This window comes from Neoarius graeffei, chromosome 4 (genome assembly GCF_027579695.1).
Source record: "Neoarius graeffei isolate fNeoGra1 chromosome 4, fNeoGra1.pri, whole genome shotgun sequence".
NCBI classification, from domain to species: Eukaryota; Metazoa; Chordata; class Actinopteri; order Siluriformes; family Ariidae; genus Neoarius; species Neoarius graeffei.
Genome location: NC_083572.1, coordinates 89955680 through 89982641, shown reverse-complemented (window position 1 = coordinate 89982641; position 26962 = coordinate 89955680). Strand labels below are relative to the sequence as shown.

The window sequence follows — 26962 nt, the reverse complement described above, 5'->3', positions numbered from 1 at the left end:
ACACTCTGTTACAGCTTACGACGATGCAAAGAATTGATGCCATTAAGGAATAAAACCCAACTGGCAAATGGAAAGACGTTTGGGTTCATGGTGTTTGCCTGGCTTCTAAAGTGCAAGGTCATGAACTGAACTGAGAACGACTGCAGGGGCTTCACTGCTCTAAACTAACAACAGAGAACTGGGTACAAACTAATCATGGCAGGACTGAGAGCTACAGAACTGAACCTTTGTCTTACAGGGCAACTGTTTTACTTTGTGCTAGTCTGCACCACAGGCAAAACAGCACTAGTAAAAAAAAAAAAAAGAACATGTACACAAAACATGTATTAGGGCCCGTTTACACGAGGGCACTGTCGGGTAAAAATGACTAAATATTTTATCGGAAGTGCCTTTCGTCTACACGGGGACGGCGTTTCCGAGGCTGAAAAACGGAAAAAATTGAAAACGCCTTCCAGAGTGGATAAGTTAAAAACAGCCCCCGTTGCATATCCGTCTAAACTACCCAATACGCGAAACTCTGCTCGGATCTGCTCACGTCGGGTACGCGTTTACATCATGTATATGTCATATACTGTACATGCCAGCCCGGGAAGTAAGAAAGTAAGTAAAAAAGTAAGAGCATGTCTGATTACATCGATCCAACGGACCTTCAAGCTGCTCTGGCAGCTTTAATAAACATCCAGAAGCCCTTCGAATATCTATACCGAATCTGCACATATACCGTTAATGAACAGAGGTGGGTATAGCATGCTCTTACTTTTTTACTTACTTTCTTACCATAGCCAGAGTAGGCAAAGTTTTCGCGGCGCAGGTGTGCAGATCAGACAAGACGGAAGACGTTGCGCATGCGTGCAGACATAGCGGAGGTCTTTCACAGCACCACCTAGCCGCCTGGCATGCACATCCAATTGAATTCCACACATTTATGCGTCACCGTATAGACGCAGATTTCCTCCTTGAAAACGGTCGTGTAGACGCGGAAAAAATCGAGAACGAAAACGGACTTTTGCGTTTTTGTTTCAGACCGTCCCCGTGTAAAGTGGGCCTTAGTGTAGCTTGGTATGAGAAAACAAAATATTCAAAAGTATCTATGAATAAAGGTAAAATACTGTTGCTGTCTTCAAAAGGGATATCATATCAGTATAATTTTGCATGATTCAACAATACAATATATGCAAACCTATACAATTTACCAATATATATGTATGCAAGATAAGAACTAGTCAGAGTCTTCGCTTTCTGAACCAGATGTGTCAATGAAGGCAATCTGCCGTCTTCGTGGGCCATACGGCTTTGTTGAAGGCCTCCTCTTGCCCTGAAGAAACAATCCTCTTCTTGGGAGGCATGTTTTTTGTGCCGCATTGAATTCTGAGAGATGCATGGCGGAAACTGCCGAACACTGCCGAGGTTTTTGTCGGGTCCTCCTGGCGGGTATTAAAAGTGACGAAATCTTACATCGGAAAATGGCAACTGCCCTTATTTGGTTGTCGTCGCCTTTTGTCGGTATTACGTAAATATTGCTCAACTTTGACCTGGAAAACGCCGTCAGGTTCGCGCAGCGCAGGTTTCAGTTGATTTATTTAGCTAAATTGAGAACCACTGAATCCTGAGCCTGATTTTTTCATTCTGCAAAATTGCAGGTCGTTTAATTTTTCTTCTGCAATCTTGAAAATCATTCTGCAAAATGCAGACAGGTATTTCGAACACTGCAATTAAATGCTAAATGTTTCAAAAGTGTAGAATTGTTCATAATATTTGTTTGACAAAGTCCACGTCAAAGTATTTCCATAAATAACTTATTATTATTACATTTTTAGGTACAATTTCTGAATTGCATTTGCTTTGGTTTACTTTTTTCCCTAAACGGTTCGAGTTGGAAGGGACAAGAACAAGTAACTTATTTCCTTCTCACTTGACTTCTTTGCACGAATTCCTTGCCCGAGTGCAAGTTTTGCACATTTTAACGTAGAATTTTACATATGGGGGAAAAGCCATGGCCTAATGCAGCATTTCTCAACCTTTTTTCAGTCACGGCATCCTTCAGAAGTATGCAAATTCTCAAGGCACCCCCATATAAAATATATGCAGTCACGCTGATTATACGCTGACCCCGGCAGTGACGTCGTGACATGGGAAAGGGGAACGTGAGACAAATTTTGATGATGCATGAGGCAGTGATGATCTGCATTAGTGTTACCATCGTTTTTTAGAATTTTAATTCATTTTATTTCTTTCAATGTTAGAACATATAATTTTTTGACGGCACCCCTAACGAAGCCAGGCGGCACCCCGGTTGAGAAAGGCTGGCCTAATGGTTAGAGAAGCGGCTTTCGGACCAAAAGGTTGCCGGTTTGATTCCCTGGACCAGCAGGAATGGGTGAAGTGCCCTTGAGCAAGGCACCTAACCCCCAGCTGCTCCCCAGGCTGCTCTGGGTATGTTGTATGCAGTGTTGGGCACACTACTTTCAAAAAGTAATTATAGTTACGAGTTACTTTTCCCAAAAAGTAACTGAGTTAGTAACGGAGTTACTTTGTCATAAAAGTAACTAATTACCAGGGAAAGTAATTATTCCGTTACATTTTGTCCCCCCCCCCCAAATAAAAAAAATCAAATTCAATTAGTGTAATCATAATAAAAGTGAATGTTAAATGTGTTTAATGACTGAAATGGACACTTAACAGAACCAATTAGTAACGTTATCTACACTATATTAATATTTTTGTGGGACAATGTGAGATAAGACATCTATCAAATTTAATATATTTTTGTAGTTATTAAAATTATGTTACTAATTACTGGCCACTGACGAGGACAAACACTTTGTTCCTCGACATAATGTGCATTGCACGTAAACATTTTTGCCTTTTATTTCAAGTAATGAAAAGTAATGGCTGTATTTCCAATGTGAAAGCGCAGTGCTGGGCTGACCGCTCGCCATCGCTGGGTCTTCTGATTGAAAGGGAGTGCAGTACGCGGAGCCTACCTACGTACGCTGTCTAAATCTACTCTGATTGGCTTATTATGCCGTTGTCTCGCATCTCCCCGCCCCACATTAAAGCAGAGTAAAGAAAGGCTGAACGAGCAGCGTGCCAGATGAGAACAGCTTTAATAAAGTAACGCATAGTATTTTATTGTAAGTAACAGGAACGGCGTTATAACGATGTAAAAAGTAATTAGTTAGATTACTCGTTACTAAGAAAAAGTAACGCCGTTAGTAACGCCGTTATTCCCATCACTGGTTGTATGTCACTCTGGATAAGAGCGTCTGCGAAACGCCATTAATTTAACGTAACGTATGGACACCGAGACTAGCTCTTTTTAACTGTGGAAGAAATGAGAATGATCCGAGCGCATAACAACTGAGACGAATCATAATCAACACTTAGTACAATAAAAAGGCAGGCAAGCTCTATTTTTATCCCATGAACACTTCTTTAGAATACCTGGAAACAATGTAAAGCTAATAAAAGATTCCTCGGTCAATCAGTACATGATCAGACAAGCCAACAGCAAACAGGAGTGAGTTTGTTCTTTTTTGTTTAGATCTTTTATTAGAAAGATGCCAATAATTCTGCAGTTAACGCGATATAAAGGCACAAAAAAGGGCGCACACACACGTGTCAATCTGTAGTGCTCACAATGCTGTGCAGTTTTGCAATGAAGAAAATCTTCAGGAAACACGCTGAGGGAGAAATCAGCCTGCTGCCTGCTTGTGACAGATTGGAGGCTACAGTGAGTGCAGCACTGTTCACGAACACATGGGCAGAAAATGGAAAAGATTGTTTCAATTCTACTGCACGTCTTCCAGCCTAATACCAATCCTCCGTGTGGTTTTCACACTCCCTGCAGTAACGCTGCCTGTTTTGACAACCGTGAGAGGACAGGATTCAGCTCTGTGCAGCCAAATTCATTCGATCTGCTTCACGGCTGCACCTGCTTCCTGCTCCATAATTAATACTGGGTTTTTTTGTTTGTTTTTTTAATTTTTGCTTTTTCTAACTCAATGTACTCCAATAATTCACAAGTTATAATGCTTAGCACTGTCGCCTCACAGCAAGAAGGTTCTGGGTTCGAGTCTAGCTGCTGACGAGGGCCTTTCTGTGTGGAGTTTGCATGTTCTTCCCGTGTCCGCATGGGTTTCCTCCGGTTTCCCCCACAGTCCAAAGACATGCTGTTAGGTTAGCACGGGGCAGCTTTGGGCTGAAGTGCCCTTGAGTGAGGTACTTAAAGTGCATATTCTGGACCTATTTCAGGGTTTTTTTTATATGAAAGTATGTCCCTTTACACACTCATCCAGAAGGGTAATTTTGCACAAGGCCATCTGTCTACAGCAGAAAAAAAAAAAATAAAACGCGTCTGGAAAAATCCCAAGGGAGTCTGGAGCCAGATTCGTGACGTTACCTGTGGAAGCGCAAGCAGGCTGCGAGAGTTTTGCACGGTTTCAGTGCACAGCCTGTGTAGACCAAGCGCTCCCATTTCTCTCTCATTGTCCGGTCTTTTGGGAAACGATGAGTACTAATCCCATCAAGATTGGTGTTGCTACACCCTCCTACAATACATCTGTTAACCATTTTAATAATTACGCGATAACGTTGAAGAAATTTGCAGAAAACCACCAGGTCGTTTTCTCTTAAACAAACCAGCGCTGACGTAGGATTCAGGAGGCGGCGTCCCGCACGCGACGTCACGAAAATCAATGTTTGCCGGGAAATCCAAATGCAAAATTTTTTCAGAGGTGGACCAATTCGCCTCAAATGACTTGATTTCAACTGAATTTTTCTGGTATTGCGCAAGGTAAAAAAATTGCACAAAATGCAGAATGTGACAGATATTTGACCAAAGTTTAATATAAAATAGGAGAATTACATTAATCTTGCTCCTGAATTTACCCGTGATATGCCCTTGAACCCCTGACTGCTCCCCGGGTGCTGTAGTATGGCTGCCCACTGCTCTGGCTGTGCGCGCTGCTTCAGATGGGTTAAATCCAGAGGATGAATCTCACTGTTCTTGTGTCCTTGCCTTCCTTTCTTCCTCTGTGTGTGTGGTGTTAATGTGTGCGCGCGTGTATGTGACAGCATGCAAAACACTGCTCTGCTCTAATAACAGATAAACAATTAAGCTCTATGACCCGAATCGTCACCTTGTCACAGAAATCGTTAACACAAATACATTTTTCTCATTACAGAAAAGAGACCGTATTCGTTCTCAAGACACCATAAGAAATTACACCTTGAGATGTGGGCTGTTTAATTATGAGTGACAAAATTATTTTTACGCCTAGTTGGTGGAGCAGTGGAGCCAACAGGCACACATGAATAACTTCCTGCTGTCAGATTTATTATTCCTTTATTTAGTAATAACACAGACGCTACATTTTGAAGAAGTGGATAAAACAAGGTCATGATTCTCATTCAAAATATGTACATTATTGTAACAGGACATACGGATACAGGGAAACTTTCCTTTGTAAATAATACCTTGAACGACTGATATACTGCACGTGTGTACTGCAAGCTCTGAAATCCTGAGTGAAAATGACTGCTATTGAGGATAAAACTTTAATCACATTACTTTTCTAAGAGCGCAGGGAGTCCTTGCAAAGTTAAAAGGAAACCAGCAATGAACCGTTTAGCTGCTGGTTAAATAATTAGTCACAGTGATGCGCTTCAGCTCGTAATCACTTGCAGGTGAAAATCCGTCTTCATAAACATGCTCTATGTGCAATGAATCACCAATGAGTTTCGAGAGAGACGCTGCGCATTCAGCCATGACACCTTCATTCATTTCATACATGCAGTCTTCATTTGTTTTATGAACTGCTGATTTAATAATCATGTGGTAAAACATCTAAGGTATTTGATCACGGTGAATTATTAAAAAAAAAAAAAAAACAGCCTCAATGAGGCTGGAGCTCATACCGCCCACTGTTGTTGTGTGTGAGTTTGAAATCCGGATCAATCCTGTTGGAGGAGTAGCGATTTTTGTGAAATTACACATGACCCATGGTAGGTGGCGCCACCTGGTGAACGATTCTTGTTTGAATTAGGGATGGCAAAAACTAAAAAAATTCTTGACCGACCACCGAGCCTCATTAGTCGGTGAAAGTTGATTAACCTATGAGTTTAACAGGGATGCAAACGGCGTGCCTTTTGGCGGATGCCGCCTTTTTCACGGCTGAATCGTGCAGATCTGATTTTTTTTGGGGGGGGCGGGGGGGGGGGGGGGCGCGTTGGAGTGTCTGAATAATTTCAACGGCATTTGCTTATTTAGTAATTTTAATACAGAATTTACTCTGATGAAATTATTCAGACACTCCAACGCCCCCCCTAAAAAAAAAAAAAAATCGGATCTGCACGATTCAGCCGTGAAAAAGTCGGCATCTGCGCCTTTAGTTTGTGTGGAGAGATATGATCTGCAATAACATGCATTGTTGGCTACAGACCGAAACATACTTTCAGAATGCACTGGGCAAGGCAGGACTAAACTCCATGTGCTTTCTAATAATAATTAAAAAAAAAAACCAGAATAGTAATTTGTAAGCTAAAAAGCCTGTGTCTACACTTTTCTCTCGCCGAGTGGCAGCTGTTTTCAACTGGGGCGGGAAGGCGGGACATGACTGAATGGGTGTTTCTGATTTGTCAGCTGTCTTCAACTGGGGCGGGAAGGCGGGACATGACTGAATGGGTGTTTCTGATTTGTCAGCTGTCTTCAACTGGGGCGGGAGGGCGGGACATGACTCAATGGGTGTTTCTGATTTGTCAGCTGTCGTCCTTACACCGCATGGCATGCCCCAAGCGTTTACAACACAGAATTCCAGGTTCTCCGCTCCAAAATCGGCAGCTTCAAAATGATTGATTTTTTTTTTTTTAACCGACAACCAAAAAAAAAAATTAACCGGTTGACGTTGATTCGGTCAACCACCGGTCAAACGGTCATCGGTTAACATCCCTAGTTTGAATGCGTCTTTAGAGTCTTCTGGGTGACGAAAATGTCCCAGCAGTTTATGAAGAGTAGCGTTTAATGTGACGAGTCGCACAAAAATTTCAGATGCCCATAAAATCGTAAACATGACAGGTGGTGCGACTGGCTTGGCAACTTTTAAGCACACCCACCTGCAGAACATTGTATGCGAGTTTGATCGAAATCTGATCTATTTTGTAGGAGGAGTAGCAATTTTTCTAAGTTGTGGATGGACAACGACGACAGATGGCGCGTGATTGCATAAGCTGGTCTGTGGCTGGATTAGCTCAAAAATAAAATAAATTTAAAAAAGAATCCTTGTTTTATTCCAGTTTATTTAAACTGCTCTGAGGAACGAATTCAAGGTGAACCCTTTTCTGTTGCTCCACACTGGAGTGATCACAAAGAAAGTTAACAAATTATGAAATACCAAACCTAACTGCATTTGCTTAGAATGAAAAGTAAAGGACTTTTTTTTCCTGCTATTTATTTGAATGTAAGCACATTTCAGTAGCAATCCTAAAACTTCAGCACTTGTAAGCATCTGTATGAATCCTGTCAGTCAGTGTTCAGCCATAAAGACAAATATGTAGCCACGACCTGAACAGCACACACACACACACTTCACAAAAATCAGCATCTCGGTATCCGAAACAGATGCTCATCCTCATGTCTCTATTATCCTGCGGTGTATTCAGTAAACTTTACAGCCGCTGCAGATTTATCCATCACTGCTGAAGTGGCTCAGGTGTTTCAGCTACACATAAGATGCATAAATACACAATCACACATATGAGACGAAAACTTAAAGCACATGCTGTGTGTTAACGTCAGCTCTGTGCACATCAGGGCTTTCTTCGAAGCGCGGATACGCGGCGCTTCATCACGCTGTGTGACGTCAGCGCTGAGCTGTCACTTGCGCGCGCACAAAAAACAAAAATTGAACAATGCAGAGGACTTTTCGCATCTAAGAGGCTGTCCACACGGCAACGGATTCAGGCGAATCTGATAAAATTGTTTATCGTTTCGGCCTGGCGTCCACACGGCACCGGCGTTTTGGGTGCCCCAAAATTATATTTTTTGAGACCGGGTTCCAGAGTGGAAAAATCTGGCAACGGCGCCGTTGCGAAGTCGTCTGGATGAGTAGAACGGATTTGTTTACGATGACGTCACAACCACATGACTAGAACAAGCAGCACTCTCGCTGTTTTGTATGAACCACTGCATTGCATTCACTTTTGTATACAGCTTTTCTTTTAAATAAACAAGTAACTGAACCATTTCTTGAATTTCTTTTTTTTTATTGGATAAGACTGCTTTTCAAAATGTTCACGCAATATAAAAAGTTACATAAATTATGTAAAAATGCTTTTCAAAATGTTCACACACAATAAGAAAATTAAGTTATATAAAACTATGCACACTAATAAACCTAATTTGTACACACAGAAGGCATGATTTCCTCGCGTAGTCGCAGCCATCTTCTTCTTGTTGTTGTGTGTTTGTTCCTGTGAGTGCTTCACGCCGGGTAGAAGAAGGGGTTTATGCGCATGCGTCCTACTTCTTCTATTGTTCTGGTGTCTCCGATGGGACCGTCTTACAGCGCACGTAGAGGTGTGGCATGTGTATTGCATCGCTTTCAGCAAACGTTGCGTTGCCATATGTACCTGATATTTTACTGATCCGTTGCCCATGTGGACACGATATTTTTTTTTCAACCGCTAAAAAAAAAAAAAAATCTCGTTGCCATTGTCGTGTGGATGTAGCCTAAATCTCTCCTATTCCGCTTTGAAAATGAGTAATAACTATAGAAATAGGAAGATATTGTAATATATAGGGCTGGACTATCCTGATACTCAACCCAGAAGTGAAAAAGGGTTTCGCTGTGTGCACTGACTGCCAATCGCAACCAGACATAAAACCATGTTCTAGGCGCTGGTCACTAGATGGCGCTGTTGCGTGCTTTGACCTCGATTCTGTTCCTGGTATCCTGGAATTGGAAAACGAAGAGGCGTGCTACGAAGCGTTTTCATTTCAAATCTAATTTTGCCTTTTAAATTTTGCCCCTTGCATATTTGACCAGGTTTAACAACAACAACAAAAAAAGATAATAATGTTGAATTGTGCCAAAATCAGGCTTAGATCCCACCATTTGAAGTCTCTAATTTCAAATTTTTCCAGGAGAACATGCCCCCGGGCCAACCCTCTGAGCACCGCTCTGATTCCCCCCCCCGCAGAAAGCCCTGTACATAAAAACACAGTGTTTAAATCTTCTACGAGTTAATTCACTCAGTATCATCAGGTCAGTTAAAGAGGCTGGAATTCCCATGAAGAAGCTGTAACTATGATTATCTTGGTACTGTGTGTGAGTTGCACCAACATGTTTCCATACACGTGATGTGACGTGAACTGGTTTCTCCGGAGTGCTGATTAAGTCGGGAATACTGCTTTCATTAAAGTAGAGATATTAAAACAGTTTCCTAAATGCTTTGGCCTCTGGTTGTCGAGAAAAGGCTCTGAATAAATGAATAATTTATGGCTTACTTCATTTCCATATATCTCGTTTTAATTATATGTCACTTTCCTCATTAGATATTAAAAGAAATTAAATGGTCTTAAAGTAATAACACATGGAAGAAGTTCATTTGCAGAAGTCATACTGTTTTTCTGTGGCATTCTTTTGGGCTTAAAGTGCACTGTGCAGGCTTTACATGACACAGTGGAGTGAACAGGAAGCCATGTAGGAATCAGCAGTATAGTGTCAGTGATTCTGGTAGAAGCGGAAGATAGATTTTTAGGCTGAAGAAAGGAAGCATCCAGATAAACAACAAATCATGTCAGAATCATGAATAAAAATGATTTTTTTTTAAATGAAATTTAGGTTTCAGAAAAATTCAGACTGTTTTTACGACATGAGTGCAGTGCAACTCCACTTCTGATGTTCATTCTGTCGTTTGCGGGATAAATGACAGGTTAATTAACATGTATTCGATGATGTAAATGTCGTTCGAAAGCAATTTTTAAGCAAAGACTTGACAACTGGTTATCAGAAATCTTCACTGCTATAGGTATTTAAAACTTAAGTATAAAGATGTGAAAACGTACATTATGATGTTTGATACCTCAATGCAGAATGGTTCAAGTGAGAATTATGCATTGAAGACACAGCTATGACCTGATTATTTCTGACATCCCAAGGAAGCAGAGTTACAAACATAACTGTACATAAATGTGGGGCTGATGGCAAAAGGCTAATTAAATGTTTCTGAAAACCAGTTCACAGCACTTCACTAAATCACAACTGAGCCAGTGAAGTCAGGAGCAGAGACAGAGAGAGAGAGACAGAGAGCAAGAGAGAGACAGACACATGGAAAGAGAAAGCAAGAGAGATAGACAGTGAGGTTCATGCATTGTGATTCAGTATTTTATTTTATGCACATCATTGTAGTAGTAATAATAATAATAATATTATGCATGGGTGGCACGGTGGTGTAGTGATTAGCACTGTCGCCTCACAGCAAGAAGGTCCGGGTTCGAGCCCCGTGGCCGGCGAGGGCCTTTCTGTGTGGAGTTTGCATGTTCTCCCCGTGTCCGCGTGGGTTTCCTCCGGGTGCTCCGGTTTCCCCCACAGTCCAAAGACATGCAGGTTAGGTTAACTGATGACTCTAAATTGACCGTAGGTGTGAATGTGAGTGTGAATGGTTGTCTGTGTCTATGTGTCAGCCCTGTGATGACCTGGCGACTTGTCCAGGGTGTACCCCGCCTTTCGCCCGTAGTCAGCTGGGATAGGCTCCAGCTTGCCTGCGACCCTGTAGAACAGGATAAAGCGGCTACAGATAATGAGATGAGATATTATGCATGCATATTCTTGATCTGTGTATGTTGCATTAATTTGTTATTTTTCCATCACAAACACACACACACACACACTCTTCATTTACCAGCTGGGAGGTCCATATCTTGAAATACCGAGGCCGAGGTCAGTATTCAAGGCCGAGGTCACGGTATTTCACCATACGGACCGATCTTAAGCTGGTAAATAATATATTTATTTTTTTCTTTACCAAATTCTAACAGAAAACCGAGCCAAGCTGCCATTTTGAATCGTCATTCATGGCTGTAATGCAAATGGCTTCCTCCTCGGTATACAAGTGCACTTCCATGGCAGGAAAAAAACTACATTTTGCCGCCTATGTAGTCCCCTATTTATACAAAATTGAGTCATTCAGCCATGTTTTTGCTCAGCGTTCGCAACAGTTACAGGTTTTTAGCTTTCTCCTGAAATGTTTTCTTTTATTTCTTCTTCCTCAGGGTAGTAAAGCTCGCTTTCGCTGTGAACACTGTCGTTATCGCTATCCATGCTGTAAAATTAATGCTATTCTCCTGAGAAATGTGAAAATAAATGCTGCCAAAAATTGCTACTATGTTTGCTGCTGTTGTGAACAAGCGAGTCGCCAAAGGTCCGTAACCGGGGTCTGGATCATAGTATACCAGACCACTCTCGAACCAATCAGAGCGCACGATTTGATGGAAACCGGACCGTGAAAAAAATAATTAACAGTTATTCCACAAAGTCGTACATGAGCTGATAGCTGACGAGGCGTGTAGCACCGAGTCGGCTATTAAGCCATGTACGACGAGATTGAGTGGAATAACTGTTTTATTCTATCCACGTTCACTGGATTTTGAGAAACAGAACATTTTTTTTTTAAATTCAATAAATATAAACTTTACACAAAACATCCGACAAAATCATTTCTGCTTAGAATGTAAACAAACCAGCAAAATGACAGGAGCAATTTGTGAAGAATGCTATAATGATTATTCTTGGAAAAAAAAAAAATGTTCTGACCATCAAATACTTTTATTCCATATTTTGTTGCTTTTTTTTTTTAAATATTTTTTGGGGTTTTGTTTTTGAGTAGTTTTTATTTCTTCCTTGGTTGGTTCAGCAACAGGCTCCACCATTTTGTTTTTCTCTACTCACGGTATAAGAGTTGATATCCTAGTAGTAGAGTAGCCAATCAGAGCACGCGATTCCTCATATCCAGAGAATGTGAATAGAATAATAAAATATTCTATACAAATAAGGCTTCAAGACAAAAATATATATCACACCACTCGTATCTGAACGCCCCAGATGTGCATCAGCAATTATGATGTAGCAAAAGCAAAGATGATCAGATTAAAGCTTGGCATTAATGACTGATTTACTGTGAATATGAATCACTCCAGGCTTTGAAAAAAAGAGGAAGAAGGGGACGATATGGCAGGTTTTTCCAGGTGTCATAATGCAAGAATATTGTTTCTTATGTCGATCTTGTTTTTATGATACCTTTTATGAAAACAGAATGTGTTTCAGAGTTCACATAATTGGCGAGCTCCTGACTCCTTACTGCCCCTCTCGCTCTCTTCGGTCTTCTACCGATAATAATCTTGCTGTCCCATGCACCAGACTTTCCACTCTGGGTGGCAGATCCTTCAGTGCCATGGGCTCCGAACTCTGAAACTCTCTTCCTCACTCTCTCCACACACTCTTCTTTCTCTACTTTCAAATCTCAATTCAAGATTTTCTCTTCAACGAGCACTTCTCTTCCTTCTTGACTGCTTAATCTCCCCCCCCCATCCTCCATGTAAAGCAACCTTGGGATTGTGAACGGTAATACATACAGTAGCAGTCAAAAGTTTAGACACACCTTTTAATTCAATGTTATTTCTTTATGTTTATTAATTAAAAGTCACTTCATGTCTTAAAGTGATGGATGTCGTTTCTCTTTACTTAATTGAGTGGTCCTTGACATGATATGGATTACTACAGTTGTGGAATAGGACTATTTAACCCATCTGTCCCTCTGAGTTACATGTCAATCCTGAGATCGAGGTGCTGACCTCTTCTGCTCCTCGGACCTGCCTGATCCATCCTGATGCCCTACGTCTGGCTGGAGTCTCATCACATCGCTCCTGTAGAGGACGGCCCCATATGGACAGTTGAAAGTCGCACCTGGAGGACGCGCTGGACTCTTACAGTAATGCTTTTATGGCTGAGGACTACAGTTGACTTGCTAACTTTAGGACTGCAGTTGTATTGAACAGTTTTGCACTCAAGTTTCCATCAGTGAAGAGTTTATAACATCAACGAAACTGACTTCATGTTAAAACTGTTCATGTTCTAGTCATGTTGTTGTCCAGGTGAGGATGGGTTCCCTTTTGAGTCTGGTTCCTCTCGAGGTTTCTTCCTCATGTCGTCTGAGGGAGTTTTTCCTTGCCACCGTCGCCACAGGCTTGCTCATTGGGGATAGATTAGGGATAAAATTAGCTCATGTTTTAAGTCATTCAAATTCTGTAAAGCTGCTTTGCGACAATGTTTATTGTTAAAAGCGCTATACAAATAAACTTGACTATTTACTGTATTATTTACTGCTTGATCTTAAATGCATTAAGGCAAGAAATTGCACTAATTAACTTTTGACAAGACACACCTGTTAAACGCATTCCAGGTGATTACCTCATGAAGCTGGTGAAGAATCTAAAATATGAGACTTTTTAATTTAACTACATAATTCCATACATGTTATTTCATAGGTTTGATGTCTTGAGTATTGTTCTACAATGTAGAAAATACAAAATAACCTAGTCTGGCTAACGCGACTTCAAAGCTCTGCGAGCACTGGTGTGGCAAAGATATTAAGCCCAACCGTTTCCCAAAGTGCGTGGTTGACCCACCTCCCTGAAATGCCTCGGTTTGCTACTGGTCGAAGCCAGAAAAGGCTGTGACGAAGCTTAAACCAATCACATCACTCTTTCCTCTGACGTATGTGACGCGACGGGGCTAACTGGTAGATTAAACTCTTACCGAAGCCGGTCGGGAGCAAGGCGAAAACGTCCTTCCTTTCAATAAATACCTCCAGGGCTGCTCTTTGCTCCGTTTTCAATGAGAACTTGCTCCATGTTCGTAATGTTTCTAGTGAATGAAGCGCTTCCGGCATAGATTCTGTAAACAATCTATGGCTTCCGGTCGCAGTTCTACTACGTCACTGCCTTGAACACGCCTCTACCCAGGGCCGTTGGAGATGCTCAAAGTTGATTGGCTCCCAATTTTTCGGGAGCTTGGAAGAGCTGTAGATAGCCTGCCTGGCCAGACTAAGCTCGCAACAGGCCCTCGTGTTGCGTCACACTTAGGATGGGCGGGCCCAGGCTACAAAATAACCTATGAATGAGTAGGGGTGTACAAACTTTTGACTGCTACTGTACCGTACATGAACCTTATTATTATTATAAATAACATAGCCAGAGAACGGCCTGGAGAACAGCCTACATTGTATTGCAGTGAGCATTTTCCTTCTTTTTCCCTGATTTTCATTTTGGAATTAAAAATGAAGGCAGCACACACTGACCATGCTGCAGGAACTAATTAGTAACACGTAAAATGAGCACGTTATCCGAGTAGTATTTCTTTACCGGTATGTCCGTGTAGTGGTGAGTGAGGTCTGGGTAGAGTGGGAGAGGTGCTGGAGGTCACGATCAGGCTCTTCCTGTTGCTCGTCCGACAACTGAATTGAAAAAACAAAGAGAAAAACACAACGTTACATGTCATTATATGCACATACACACTGCGTCCACTTTTCTAGGAAAGCCACACTGAACTGAGATCACATAACACCACTTCAGTTCATTTACAGGTTGATGAAAGACAGTGACATGCAACATCTGATTTAAGAACAATTCCTAAAACCGCGCCTTCGAGTCCATCCAAAACAAAAAGCAAGAAAGTGCCAATAATTCAAGACGTCCATGCAGTTAGTCACTCATATCCGTGTCCCCAATTTTAGCAAGATGGAAAGCCCGAACAGTCCAGTTCTCTCGTTTAAATGTTAAAAGCCTCATCAGAGCTGATGGAGGAGAAAAAGCTTCACACCAGCTTCACTCGTCAGCTGCCTCCAGCTGCTCTAACACCACCTCACACTCCACTAAACACATGCTGGAGTCCTGACTGCACATCAGTTTCTTAAAAAGGAGCAGGCAGAGCGGAACAGTGCACAGTTAGCATCCTTCCCTCCCTCCATCCATCCATCCCTTCCTCCCTCCCTCCCTCCGCTGCTGTAGGAAAGCGAGTTTAATATGTCATTAATATTTAAAACAACGACTGCGAGCAATGAATGCTGTAACACTTTTTCCTCTTTTCACAAATAGCAGCTCCATCACTTCAAAAGTAATGACGGCAAAGAGAAAAGACAGCGCAAGACAGTTTATTCCCCAGAGATAGATGAGTAATAACTAAAATGTGAAAGAGAAAGATTGGGTCAACTCTTTTTTTTTTTCTTTTTGTTTCATTGGGTATGCAAGAAAATCTCTTCTTTATGCAAGCTCAACGCTGTGAGACAGCCGAAATCTCTGTCTCGTTCCAAAATTGGACCATCAAGCACCGCAGAACAATTTTTTTCATCATGAATCACATTTCCTCTTTTTTAAGTATCAGAGAAATTCGTTGCCTGTCCCAAAATAAAACAAGAGTGCTCTGAGAGCACAATATCCCCCGCTGGCAACTCTGCCATAACTCTGGGGAAAATGTGACCCAATTGAACGAAATTGCAATATGCGTATTACCGACATATAACAAAGAATCCTGTCAAGTTTCATGAAATTCCTCCAAAAATTGTGAGAGAAGCTGATTTCAGAAGGTGAGAACCCTTCTCAGGATGGACAGATGGACAGACATCGCTACGACATAATCCCCCTTCAGGCCTTTCAGCCAGCGGGGGATAAAAATTGTGAGGGAAGTTGATTTCAGAAAGCAAGCACACCTTGATGAAAATGGCAAAGTACAAGTTTGTTAAGAATCAAGGCCATAACTCTGGGAAAATTTGCCCAAATTAAACGAAATTTCAATCTGCGTATAACTGTCATATAACAAAGCCTTTTGCCAAGTTTGGTGAAATTCCTCCACAAATTGTGAGAGGAGTTGATTTCAGAAGAACGTACACCCTCATGAAATTCTCAAAGTACAAGTTATTTAATCAAGGGTCAAAACTCTGGGAAAATTTTCACGAACCAAATTAAATTGCAATATGCGTATTACCGCCATATAACAAAGAATCCTGCCAAGTTTCATGAAATTCCTCCAAAAACTATGAGAGGAGTTGATTTCAGAAGGTGAGCACCCTTCCCAGGATGGCTGGACATTGCCACGACATAATCCCCCTTCGGGCCTTTTAGCCAGCGGTGGGAAAAAGGTCTCCCCCCCCAGCATCCCAATGACTTTCAATGGAGTTAAGGGTCAGGACTCTGTGGTGGCCAGTTCACGTGTGAAAACGATTTCTCATGATCCTAGAACCAATCTTTCACAATTTGAGCCTGATGCATCCTGGAACGTTTGTCCTGGAATATACCCAGGCCATCAAGGAAGGGAAGGGGAAAAAAAAAAATCCACTGATGTGATAACCTTCACATTCACCGATTCAGTACATTCAGGTTGTCAGCTGACTTCATTTTATTGCCCCATAACGTTGCAGAGCCTCGATCTGACCAACTGAAGTAATCCCAGATCGTAACATGGTCTCCAGAGGCTTGTACAGTGGCCACTACACATGGGAAGCACATCACTTCACGTGCTTCCCTTCTTACCCTGACATGCCCATCACTCTGGAATAGGGTAAATCTAGACTCATCAGACCACATGATCTTTTTCCATTGCTCCAGAGTCCAATCTTTACGTGCTCTAACAAACTGAAGCCTTTTCTTCCAATTAGCCTCATCTTTTGTCCACACAGCTGTTTCGTCCCAATGCTGAGAGTTCTCATCACATTGTGCACTCAATACAGTGTTTAAACAATGCAACTTTTGATGTTTATTACTTACATCAGTTTGTGTGAATATTTATTGACTGCATTGGTGCCAAACTCATACCATTACTGTTCTATGATGCCAGGTACCACATCGAATGCAAAATTTTGGTATTGACCCAACCCTACCAAGTGTTTAAGTGATCTCTGATCACGGTCAGTTTTGTCCGACCATATTTCTTCTGTGAAATTTACGGTTCACCACCATCCTTCCAGGTTTGAATAATAATGCGTTGATGCTTCTTAACCCAATTCTAGTAATTTTGGCAATCTCCTTAGTTGTTTTCTGTGCTGGATGCCAGTAATTTCAGTGTGGAGACTATCTGATGTATTTCCAGGTCCATGATTGGTTCATCCAATTCTCTTGCCATAGATTCAGGTAGCTCTTTTAATTTGATGTCTTTTGAAAATTGTGCCAATTCCTCATCATTTGTGCAAGTATCTGTATTTTTCTACAGGGTCTTATAAAATTCTGCAAAGGACTGATATTTCATTTGGTTTTGAGAGAGTTGAATTATCCTCCTTTAATTTCTGTACTATATTAGATGACTGTTGTTTTTTAAGTCTTAATGCTAGTAACCTGCTCGCCCTATTACCATTTTTGTAGTATTTTTGGTATAGCCTAGGTCACAACCGGACGTACGATTTTTTGGCCGTGCGATTTTTGGTGTTTCCCAAATCGCTGCGTTTATTTTTTTCGTGGAGAAAGACGCACGTTGGCCATAAGTTTGTCTTGCAACCTGAAAAAAACATAAGCGCCTGTAGAGTTTGTTTGACATGACAAAGAACCTCTGCGGCCGGTCTGCGGCTCGAAAATCAGCACGTCACACGCACGCCCTCCGTGCGTTTCTTGCACGTAGACCGGCTGTAGGAGCACGTATGGCCGGTTGTGACCGAGCCATAAGCCAGTAATTTGACCCTTCTGAAACGCAGTAACATCTTTTCCACGAGCATGGGATATATCTTCCGACATGGATATTTAAGAAATGAGAAGCTACTCACTGCATCAGTTAGGGTTAAAAGAACTGTTGCTAGCTGAAACACATTAATCACTGCAGTAATTATCCAGTCAAAGGCTCTTGAGTATTTTCTTGTTTAAATTTTGGCCAGGCTGTGTTATTAGGGACACGCATCATAAATGTGCAATTGTTGACCTCCAGCTTTATAATTTTGGCCACTATTATTTTTAGATCCCTTTTTTGAATCCCCAAAGGATATATCTATCCGAAGCAGTGAACACGCATGCGCACACACGCACAGTGAGCAGCTGTGCTACAGTGCCTGGGGAGAAGCTGGAGGATAGATGCCTCACTCAAGGGCACTTTAGCAATGTGTGTAGAGAGAGGAAAGCACAAATCATTCAAATACAACAATAAAGGATAAACTCCACCCCCCCCCTTGGAGGAATTTTAGCCCATTCCTCCATACAGAACAGCTTCAACTCTGGGATGTTGGTGGGTTTCCTTGCATGAACTGCTCACTTCAGGTCCTTCCACAACATTTCGATTGGATTAAGGTCAGGACTTTGACTTGACCATTCCAAAACATTAACTTTATTCTTCTTTAACCATTCTTTGGTAGAACGACTTGTGTGCTTAGGGTCGTTGTCTTGCTGCATGACCCACCTTCTCTTGAGACTCAGTTCATGGACAGATGTCCTGACATTTTCCTTTACAATTTGCTGGTATAATTCAGAATTCATTGTTCCATCGACGATGGCAAGCCGTCCTGGCTCAGATGCAGCAAAACAGGACCAAACCATGATACTACCACCACCATGTTTCACAGATGGGATAAGGTTCTTATGCTGGAATGCAGTGTTTTCCTTTCTCCAAACATAACGCTTCTCATTTAAACCACAAAGTTTTATTTTGGTCTCATCCGTCCACAAAGCATTTTTCCAATAGTCTTCTGACTTGTCCACATGATCTTTAGCAAACTGCAGACGAGCAGCAATGTTCTTTTTGGAGAGCAGTGGCTTTCTCCTTGCAACCCTGCCATGCACACCATTGTTGTTCAGTGTTCTCCTGATGGTGGACTCATGAACATTAGCCGATGTGAGAGAGGCCTTCAGTTGCTTAGAAGTTACCCTGGGGTTCTTTGTGACCTCGCCGACTATTACACGCCTTGCTCTTGGAGTGATCTTTGTTGGTCGGCCACTCCTGGGGAGGGGAACAATGGTCTTGAATTTCCACCATTTGGACACAATCTGTCTGACTGTGGATTGGTGGAGTCCAAACTCTTTAGAGATGGTTCTGTAACCTTTTCCAGCCTGATGAGCATCAACAACGCTTTTTCTGAGGTCCTCAGAAATCTCCTTTATTCGTGCCATGATACACTTCCACAAACGTGTTGTGAAGATCAGACTTTGATAGATCCCTGTTCTTTAAATAAAACAGGGTGCCCACTCACACCTGATTGTCATCCCACTGATTAAAAACACCTGACTCTAATTTCACCTTCAAATTAACTGCTAATCCTAGAGGTTCACATACTTTTGCCACTCACAGATATGTAATATTGGATCATTTTCCTCAATAAATAAATGACCAAGTATAATATTTTTGTCTCATTTGTTTAACTGGGTTCTCTTTATCTATCTTTAGGACTTGTGTGAAAATCTGATGATGTTTGGTCATATTTATGCAGAAATATAGAAAATTCTAAAGGGTTCACAAACTTTCAAGCACTACTGTGTGTGTGTGTGTGTGTGTGTGTAATCAACATAAAATTGCTCCAGAAACCATATCATCAGATGTAATGTCCATGCTGACCACAAAAAAATAAATAAAAAATAAAAACCCCACCTCAGCGGCGTCATAACGTTATGTCTTGAAGTAAACATGTAGTAGTCCAAGAATTGCACACAACTCAGAATGGTAGCATGCTAATCTAACGTAACCAGCACCATAACACAGACAGAACTAGCTAGCCAACCAAATTAACCTCCAAAAACCTGGATGTCCCAGACACAAAGTGATGCAAACTTGGCCGGCAAGCTTGCCAACAACGCTGGACAGTAACCGACACAACAGCACTTATTACCAGTGCAGTCAACGTCGCTTTGAGATGTAGCTAGTATCTGATTCTCTGTTGATATGGACTGACGTGACTTATGTACATCAAAAGCTAGCAAGTCGACAACTTTGCTAACGCAGCCAAACATCAAGTACGTGAAACCACACAAGACAGAGCAAGGCAGCTCATGTAATATTATTACATTATAATACATACAGGACACTTTTTCAATGGAATAAAAACGTGTTCTATTCCCTTCTTGCGGGTTTCATTCATTTGGTTTGATAGCATGCAATATTGTTAGTATATCGCTTATCCTACGTGTATCACGTCACTCTACCCAATGGAGAATGGCGTTGAATATGGTTTACTATATTGCATGGCTGTCAAGACAACACGATGTCGCACGTTGGACCTGATGTGAATATCCAACGAGAGAGTTTTCCGCTGCGCATGCACAGAAGCATTTCTTTGTTCGCCGGGAAAGAGAAAGACCCGTTGAACACCTGAAAGGCTACCAAAACTTCATTAGATATTCTTCAAGCATATTTACAGGAGAAAAACATACCAACGGACTTAAAAACTGGAAAAGAGAGTGTGTACGTATAATAATAATAATGGCTTTTTTCGTGGTATATCAGATATATTCCATGCAGCTAGTATGAGACTGAACTCGTCTACTCTGCATTTGTCTTACAGCCCCCCTTTATCTCTCCTTGCTCTCGCCAGTGAGGAAAAGCCAGTCCAAGATTTACTCTTGTCCAGTCTCATACTCTGCCACTCTCTCTTTGGCCACGATATCTGTACTGGAAATAGCGATCGAGTATCTTTTTATAGAGATTAGCTAGCTGACTGCTCCATAGCTGTTGGTGTGTTCCGTGGTGCTGTAAAGCATTTCACAGTTCTCACTGGAGGTCCGTTCTCTCCGGGACGCTCACCAGCATTACACAGTGCTATAACCAGTGAACCGGGCGCAGAGTCACGATGCGAGACATCCGAGTCATTCTCCCGATTACAAAGTCAGCGTGTCATCAAAATGATTTTGAAGCTGATATTTTAAGGTTTAAAAAAAAAAAAAACTACTTACTGTTGCTTTAAACCATTCTGTGCATCACATCCACCTTTTATTTTCTTGCTTTATTCGTCAGACTAATGCTGTGTCTGAAATCACTCTCATTCATTCATTACTCCCTACTCACTATCTAGGGAATTCTATCTAGAGGACTATATAGTGAGCTCAGTGATAAAATGAAAAAAAAAAACGCTTTCGGACACTACTCCGTCGCACCATTATTTATGTCATTACTGTCGCACAATTAAAACGTGCCAGATCAGTCGGCTGAGCTGATGTAACATTTATCGCTGTTATAATACGAGTAATAACAGGAACTAACTTGTTTATTAAACGTAGCTATAAATGGATAAAAAAAATGCCATGTTGTGCTGTTATTGGAAAATAACCAACAAGGTCAAAATGAATAACACTGATTTACATCATGCTGCATCACGTCACCCTGTTATGGATTAATTTTATTTTGTAGCATGTCTGGTTGTTTTACTCCTGACATAAAAATGGTCTAATATGAAATTTATAAAATGAAAATAAAATTATACCATTAAAATAAATATGATCAGGCAAACTGAATTTAACAGAATTTAGATAATAATAAATTTCCAGGCCATTTTATCCAGTTTTTCACATTTCCCAGGTGACAATAAAACCCGAGTTGATTAATCCCCAGGTGTGTAATGATGTGTAGGAATGCTGCTAGAATATTTGAGGTGTTATCTCCTGAAAACACTGTCCGATGATCGTGATCCTCAACCAGAGTCATCGTTGAGAGTTACACAGGGCTTTCTTGAGTGAGATTAATAAACAAGTTAAATGATAAGATATGCATGTTTACACACAGGAAATAACTTTGTTGGGTTTTCAGACCCAGTGAGCACCTTTTTTAACAAACACAGCAGGAGGGAGCTCTGCCAGAGGCTTGTATTAACCGCTTCGAAAAGCTAATGACATACAAGAGCAGTGTGTTGAGTCGAGACAGGGCTGATCTCACTGAAACGACACGCTGTCATCAAAATTAAAAGGAGCAAAATTGGAGCAGAAAGACATGGTGCATTAGCATAGTAATAACGTATGCAGCTGTGGTGAGTTCATGGATATAAAATGAAAGTTAGGGTTTAATTACAGTAATTCAGCACAAAAAAAAACAACAACAACAAAAAACCCCCCACATTTCCTAACATCAAGAAAGGCTGAATTAAATCTGACTTTATTTCTGCTTTATTTCATTTTCCTGGAGTTCCAGGTTCATTCTGATTAAGCTGACTGTTGTTTGTTTCAGCTGGCTATAATTAATGAAGCAAAAATATGCATTTCTTTTTAAGATAACAGTTTAGAACGGCTTGTCTTATGTTCTACAAGTACATAATTAGGCATGTTTACACTTATTTAAACACGCCAAGGCCAATTTCTCATTCGCATTGACGGCATTAGATTTTTTTTTTTCAGAAATCTTCCCCAAGCACTTTATTCTGATCAAGTTCATGGAAAAACACCAAGCACAGGCTGGGCATTATTATTGTTTTTAATTGTTCTTGCTGTCAGCATTAGCATTTATCATCGCTGTTATTGTTCTTGCTGTCATTATCATTAATGCCATCGCTGTTATTGTTCTTATCATTATTAATGTCATTGCTGTTGTTCTTGCTATCCTCATGATCATTATTAATGTTATTGTTCTTGCTATCATTATTAATGCCATTGCTGTTATTGTTCTTGCCATTATCATTATTATTATTATTAATGTCATTGCTGTTCTTGTCATCATCACTACCATCATTACTGTTAGTATTCTGGCCATCATCATTATTATTAATGTCACTGCTGTTATTGTTCTTGCTATCATCATCATCATCGCTGTTATTGTTCTTGCCATTATTATTAATGTCATTGCTGTTATTGTTCTTGCCATTATCATTATTATTAATGTCATTGCTGTTCTTGCCATCATCACTACCATCATTACTGTTAGTATTCTGGCCATCATCATCATTATTAATGTCATTGCTGTTATTGTTCTTGCCATTATCATTATTATTAATGTCATTGCTGTTCTTGTTCTTGCCATCATCACTACCATCATTACTGTTAGTATTCTGGCCATCATCATTATTATTAATGTCACTGCTGTTCTTGCCATTATCATTAATGTCATTGCTGTTATTGTTCCTGCCATCATCACGACTGTTAGTGTTCTGGCCATCATCATTATTATTAATGTCATCGCTTTTATTGTTCTTGCCATTATCATTAATGTCATTGCTGTTATTGTTCTTGCCATCATCACGACTGTTAGTGTTCTGGCCATCATTATTATTAATGTCATTGCTGTTATTGTTCTTGCCATCATCATCATCGCTGTTATTGTTCTTGCCATTATCATTATTATTAATGTCATTGCTGTTATTGTTCTTGCCATTATCATTATTATTAATGTCATTGCTGTTATTGTTCTTGCCATCATTACCATTATTACTGATAGTATTCTGGCCATCATCATTATCATTAATGTCATTGCTGTTATTGTTCTTGCCATTATTATTATTATTATTATTGTCATCGCTGTTACTGTTCTTGCCATTATCATTATTATTAATGTCATTGCTCTTGCCATCATCATTACCATTATTACTGATAGTATTCTGGCCATCATCATTATTATTAATGTCACTGCTGTTATTGTTCTTGCTATCATCATCGCCGTTACTGTTCTTGCCATTATTATTATTGTCATCGCTGTTACTGTTCTTGCCATTATCATTATTATTAATGTCATTGCTGTTATTGTTCTTGCCATCATCACTACCATCATTACTGTTAGTGTTCTGGCCATCATCATTATTATTAATGTCATTGCTGTTATTGTTCTTGCCATCATCACTACCATCATTACTGTTAGTGTTCTGGCCATCATCATCATTATTAATGTCATTGCTGTTATTGTTCTTGCCATCATCATCGCTGTTATTGTTCTTGCCATCATTATTATTATTAATGTCATTCCTGTTAGTGTTCTGGCCATCATCACTACTATCATTACTGTTAGTGTTCTTGCCATCATCATCATTATTAATATCACTGCTGTTATTGTTCTTCCTATGATCATCATTGTCATTGCTGTTATTGGTCTTGTCATCATCATTACGGTCATTGTTCTTGCTATCATTATGAATGTCATTGCTGCTATTGCTCTTGCCATCATTACCATTATTCATGTCATTGCTGTTATTGTCCTTGCTATCATCATTACCATTATTAATGTCATTGCCCTTGCCATCATGATTAATGTCATTGCTGTTATTGTTCTTGCCATCATCGTCATGACTGTTATTGTCCTTGCTATCAATATTAATGTCATTGCTGTTATTGTCTTTGCCATCATCATTACCATTATGTCATTGCTGTTATTGTCTTTGCTATCATCATTACCATTATTAATGTCATTGCTGTTATCGTCCTTGCTATCATGATTAATGCCACTGTTATTGTTCTTGCTATCATCGTCATGGCTGTTATTGTCCTTGATATCATTATTATTATTGTCATTGCTGTTATTGTCCTTGCTATCATTAATAATGTCATTGCTGTTATTGTCCTTGGTATCATTATTCCTGCTATCATTATTCATATCATTGCTATTATTGTGCTTGCCATCATCATTTATGTCATTGCTATTATTATTCTTGCCATCATTACCATTAATAATGTCATTGCTGTTATTGTTCTTGCTATCATCTTCACTTTTCTTGCTGTCATCATCATCAATAATATTATTGTTACTGTTCTTGGTGTCATTGTTTCTATTGTTCTTGCTGTTATTATTATTTGTGTCATTATTGTAACTGCTGTCATTGTTTTTATTCTTGCCGTCATCATTGTTAATGTAATTGCATTCATTATATTCTCATTATCATTGTTACTGTACCTTCCTTCATTATTGTTATTCTAACTGTTGTCTTGGTTATCATTATTATTGTTTATATTAATATTATTATAATCATCACTGCTGTTACTGTAACTGCTATCATCCTCCTCATCACCAGTGTTGTTAACCTCATCCTGTACACTGTTGTAATCATCACCGTCATCACTGCTGTTACTCTGTTAAAAGAATGGTGGTGTTCAGACGGCGCAACTTACAAATTAAACACCTAATTTATGGGTTTGCCAAAGAGGATCAATATTTAACTGGCAATTTTATGCAAAGCGACTTACAGCTGAGATGGGATACAAGTCTACAGTTGAGGGTTAAGGGTCCTGCTCAAGGACCCAACCAGAGAATCTCAGCAACACTGGAAATTTGAACTCAACTTTTCTCATCACTGGCTCAATGCATTAACCACTGAACCCCCACTGACGACATTTTGTCATGATCGTGGCCAAAATTATAAGCTGTGCCTGTGAACGTTTCTGAATTGTAATTAGGGCACAGAAAACAAAGACCAGGCACCGTACAGACCCATGATCTGAAATGCGCAGGGTGGCAGTGGATGCCAGCTCACTGTTACCCCTTTTCCACCAAATCAGTTCCAGGGCTGGTTCGGGGCCAGTGCTGGTTCACAACTCGTTCAACTTGCGAGCCAGCTGAGAACCAGTTTGCTTTTCCATAGCTCGCGGTGCTAAGGGAAGCCACGTCATTACGTCGCTGTATACGTCAGTTACGTCGCTATGTTTGCATAAACCTTGGCGCGAATATCGAAGCAAAAACAACACGGAAGAAGCAGCAGCAGCAACAACAATAATAATAATAATGGATGACTTCGCGTTTGTACAGCTGCTGCTTCTCGTCACTTAAAAATGGCGACCTTTCGTGGTCTTGTTATTGTTGTTGGTCTTAACAACTCCGTCCCCCCGCTGACGTAAGCGGTTCTTTCCTCTGGCCCAGCAGAGAGTTGGTGCTAGCCTGGAACCGGTTTTTCTGGCCCCAGAGCCAGTTCTTTGTCAGTGGAAACAGAAAACCCGGTTCCAAACTAAGCACTGGCCCCGAACCAGCCCTGGAACTGCTTTGGTGGAAAAGGGGCATGTGTTCTCCTGGTTTTGCAGAGATATAAGGACAGAGGTGATCTGCCATTCAAGGGAAAAAGTTGGATGAGCTTGAGAAGAACATGACAGCTCTCTGCTGAAGGGGAAAAAAAAAAATCTTCCATATCTCTCCCTCTTTGAGAGCACTGCCTGCACAACTGAACAGTTTTATCGTGACAGGCTTTAATGTTCTTTATCCTGAGCTTCATGAATATTCTCAGCACTCCAAAGCAAAGTGGGATTGAATATCTGAGCAGCTGTGTGTCTGGATAGCTGAGGCCAAGAAAACATGGAGGAGCTCAGATGCGAGATGTGAACTCCCCTGTGACACAACAAGGATGTTTTAAAGCCATATGTTCACTGCTGTTGTGTATAAAGAGAGGAAACCATTAACGCTGTATAAAGCATATAGTATTGCATATTAGCAGATGGTCAGACAGAGATGGACACCGACACACACACGGGGTGACAAGCAAGTACTGACAGTACTGTATGTGCTTCTGCAGATTGGAAGTCACTTAATTGTCATTTGTGTTTGTCGTCCGATCCATGATTACGCTCTTCAAATTTTAAGCAAACAGAATAATTTGTGGCCCGAGGCTCATGCGCACCAAATGTCAGAGCTGAACAGCATAATTGTGGCTAACAGATGAGACGGGCTCATTAACACCGAACACTGCAATTATGCAGAAACACCTGCTGGCTGAGCTTCTCGTGATTCACTCGGCTCACTTTTAAAAAGCACGAGACGCTCGCCACTTTCTTCCCACTCCATCTCCTGAACAAAACATGCCACGGTGTCTGTGATTTAAAGCGAAACCTGCAGATATTTCAAAACTACAAGTCGTAAAAGACAAGTGATAACAAGCGTGATTAAGGTGAGTGAACACTGTGTTGAACCCGTTGTGGCTTTCGCGCTGTGAGACTGAGTACGCGCTCTCTAAGTGACGTTTTACCAACAAGAGTCGCCACAAAGCATCTTTGTTCAGCCGAGTTTTCCATTTTAAATGACTGCAATTTCCTTTTGGGCAGACTGCGGGAGGACAGAAGAGT

The 26962-nt window shown here is 40.7% G+C and overlaps 1 protein-coding gene across 13 annotated transcripts in view; it reads right to left on the bottom strand.

Annotated features, from left to right (window-relative positions):
* The window catches only part of mast2 (microtubule associated serine/threonine kinase 2), a 391407-nt gene that overhangs the window by 63359 nt on the left and 301086 nt on the right, over positions 1-26962 (bottom strand). For all 13 annotated transcript variants that reach the window (XM_060919978.1, XM_060919988.1, XM_060919981.1 and 10 more), the window contains one exon: positions 14420-14511. In XM_060919978.1, the coding sequence (XP_060775961.1) occupies positions 14420-14511 (92 nt within the window). The remainder of the gene's footprint in view (positions 1-14419; positions 14512-26962) is intronic.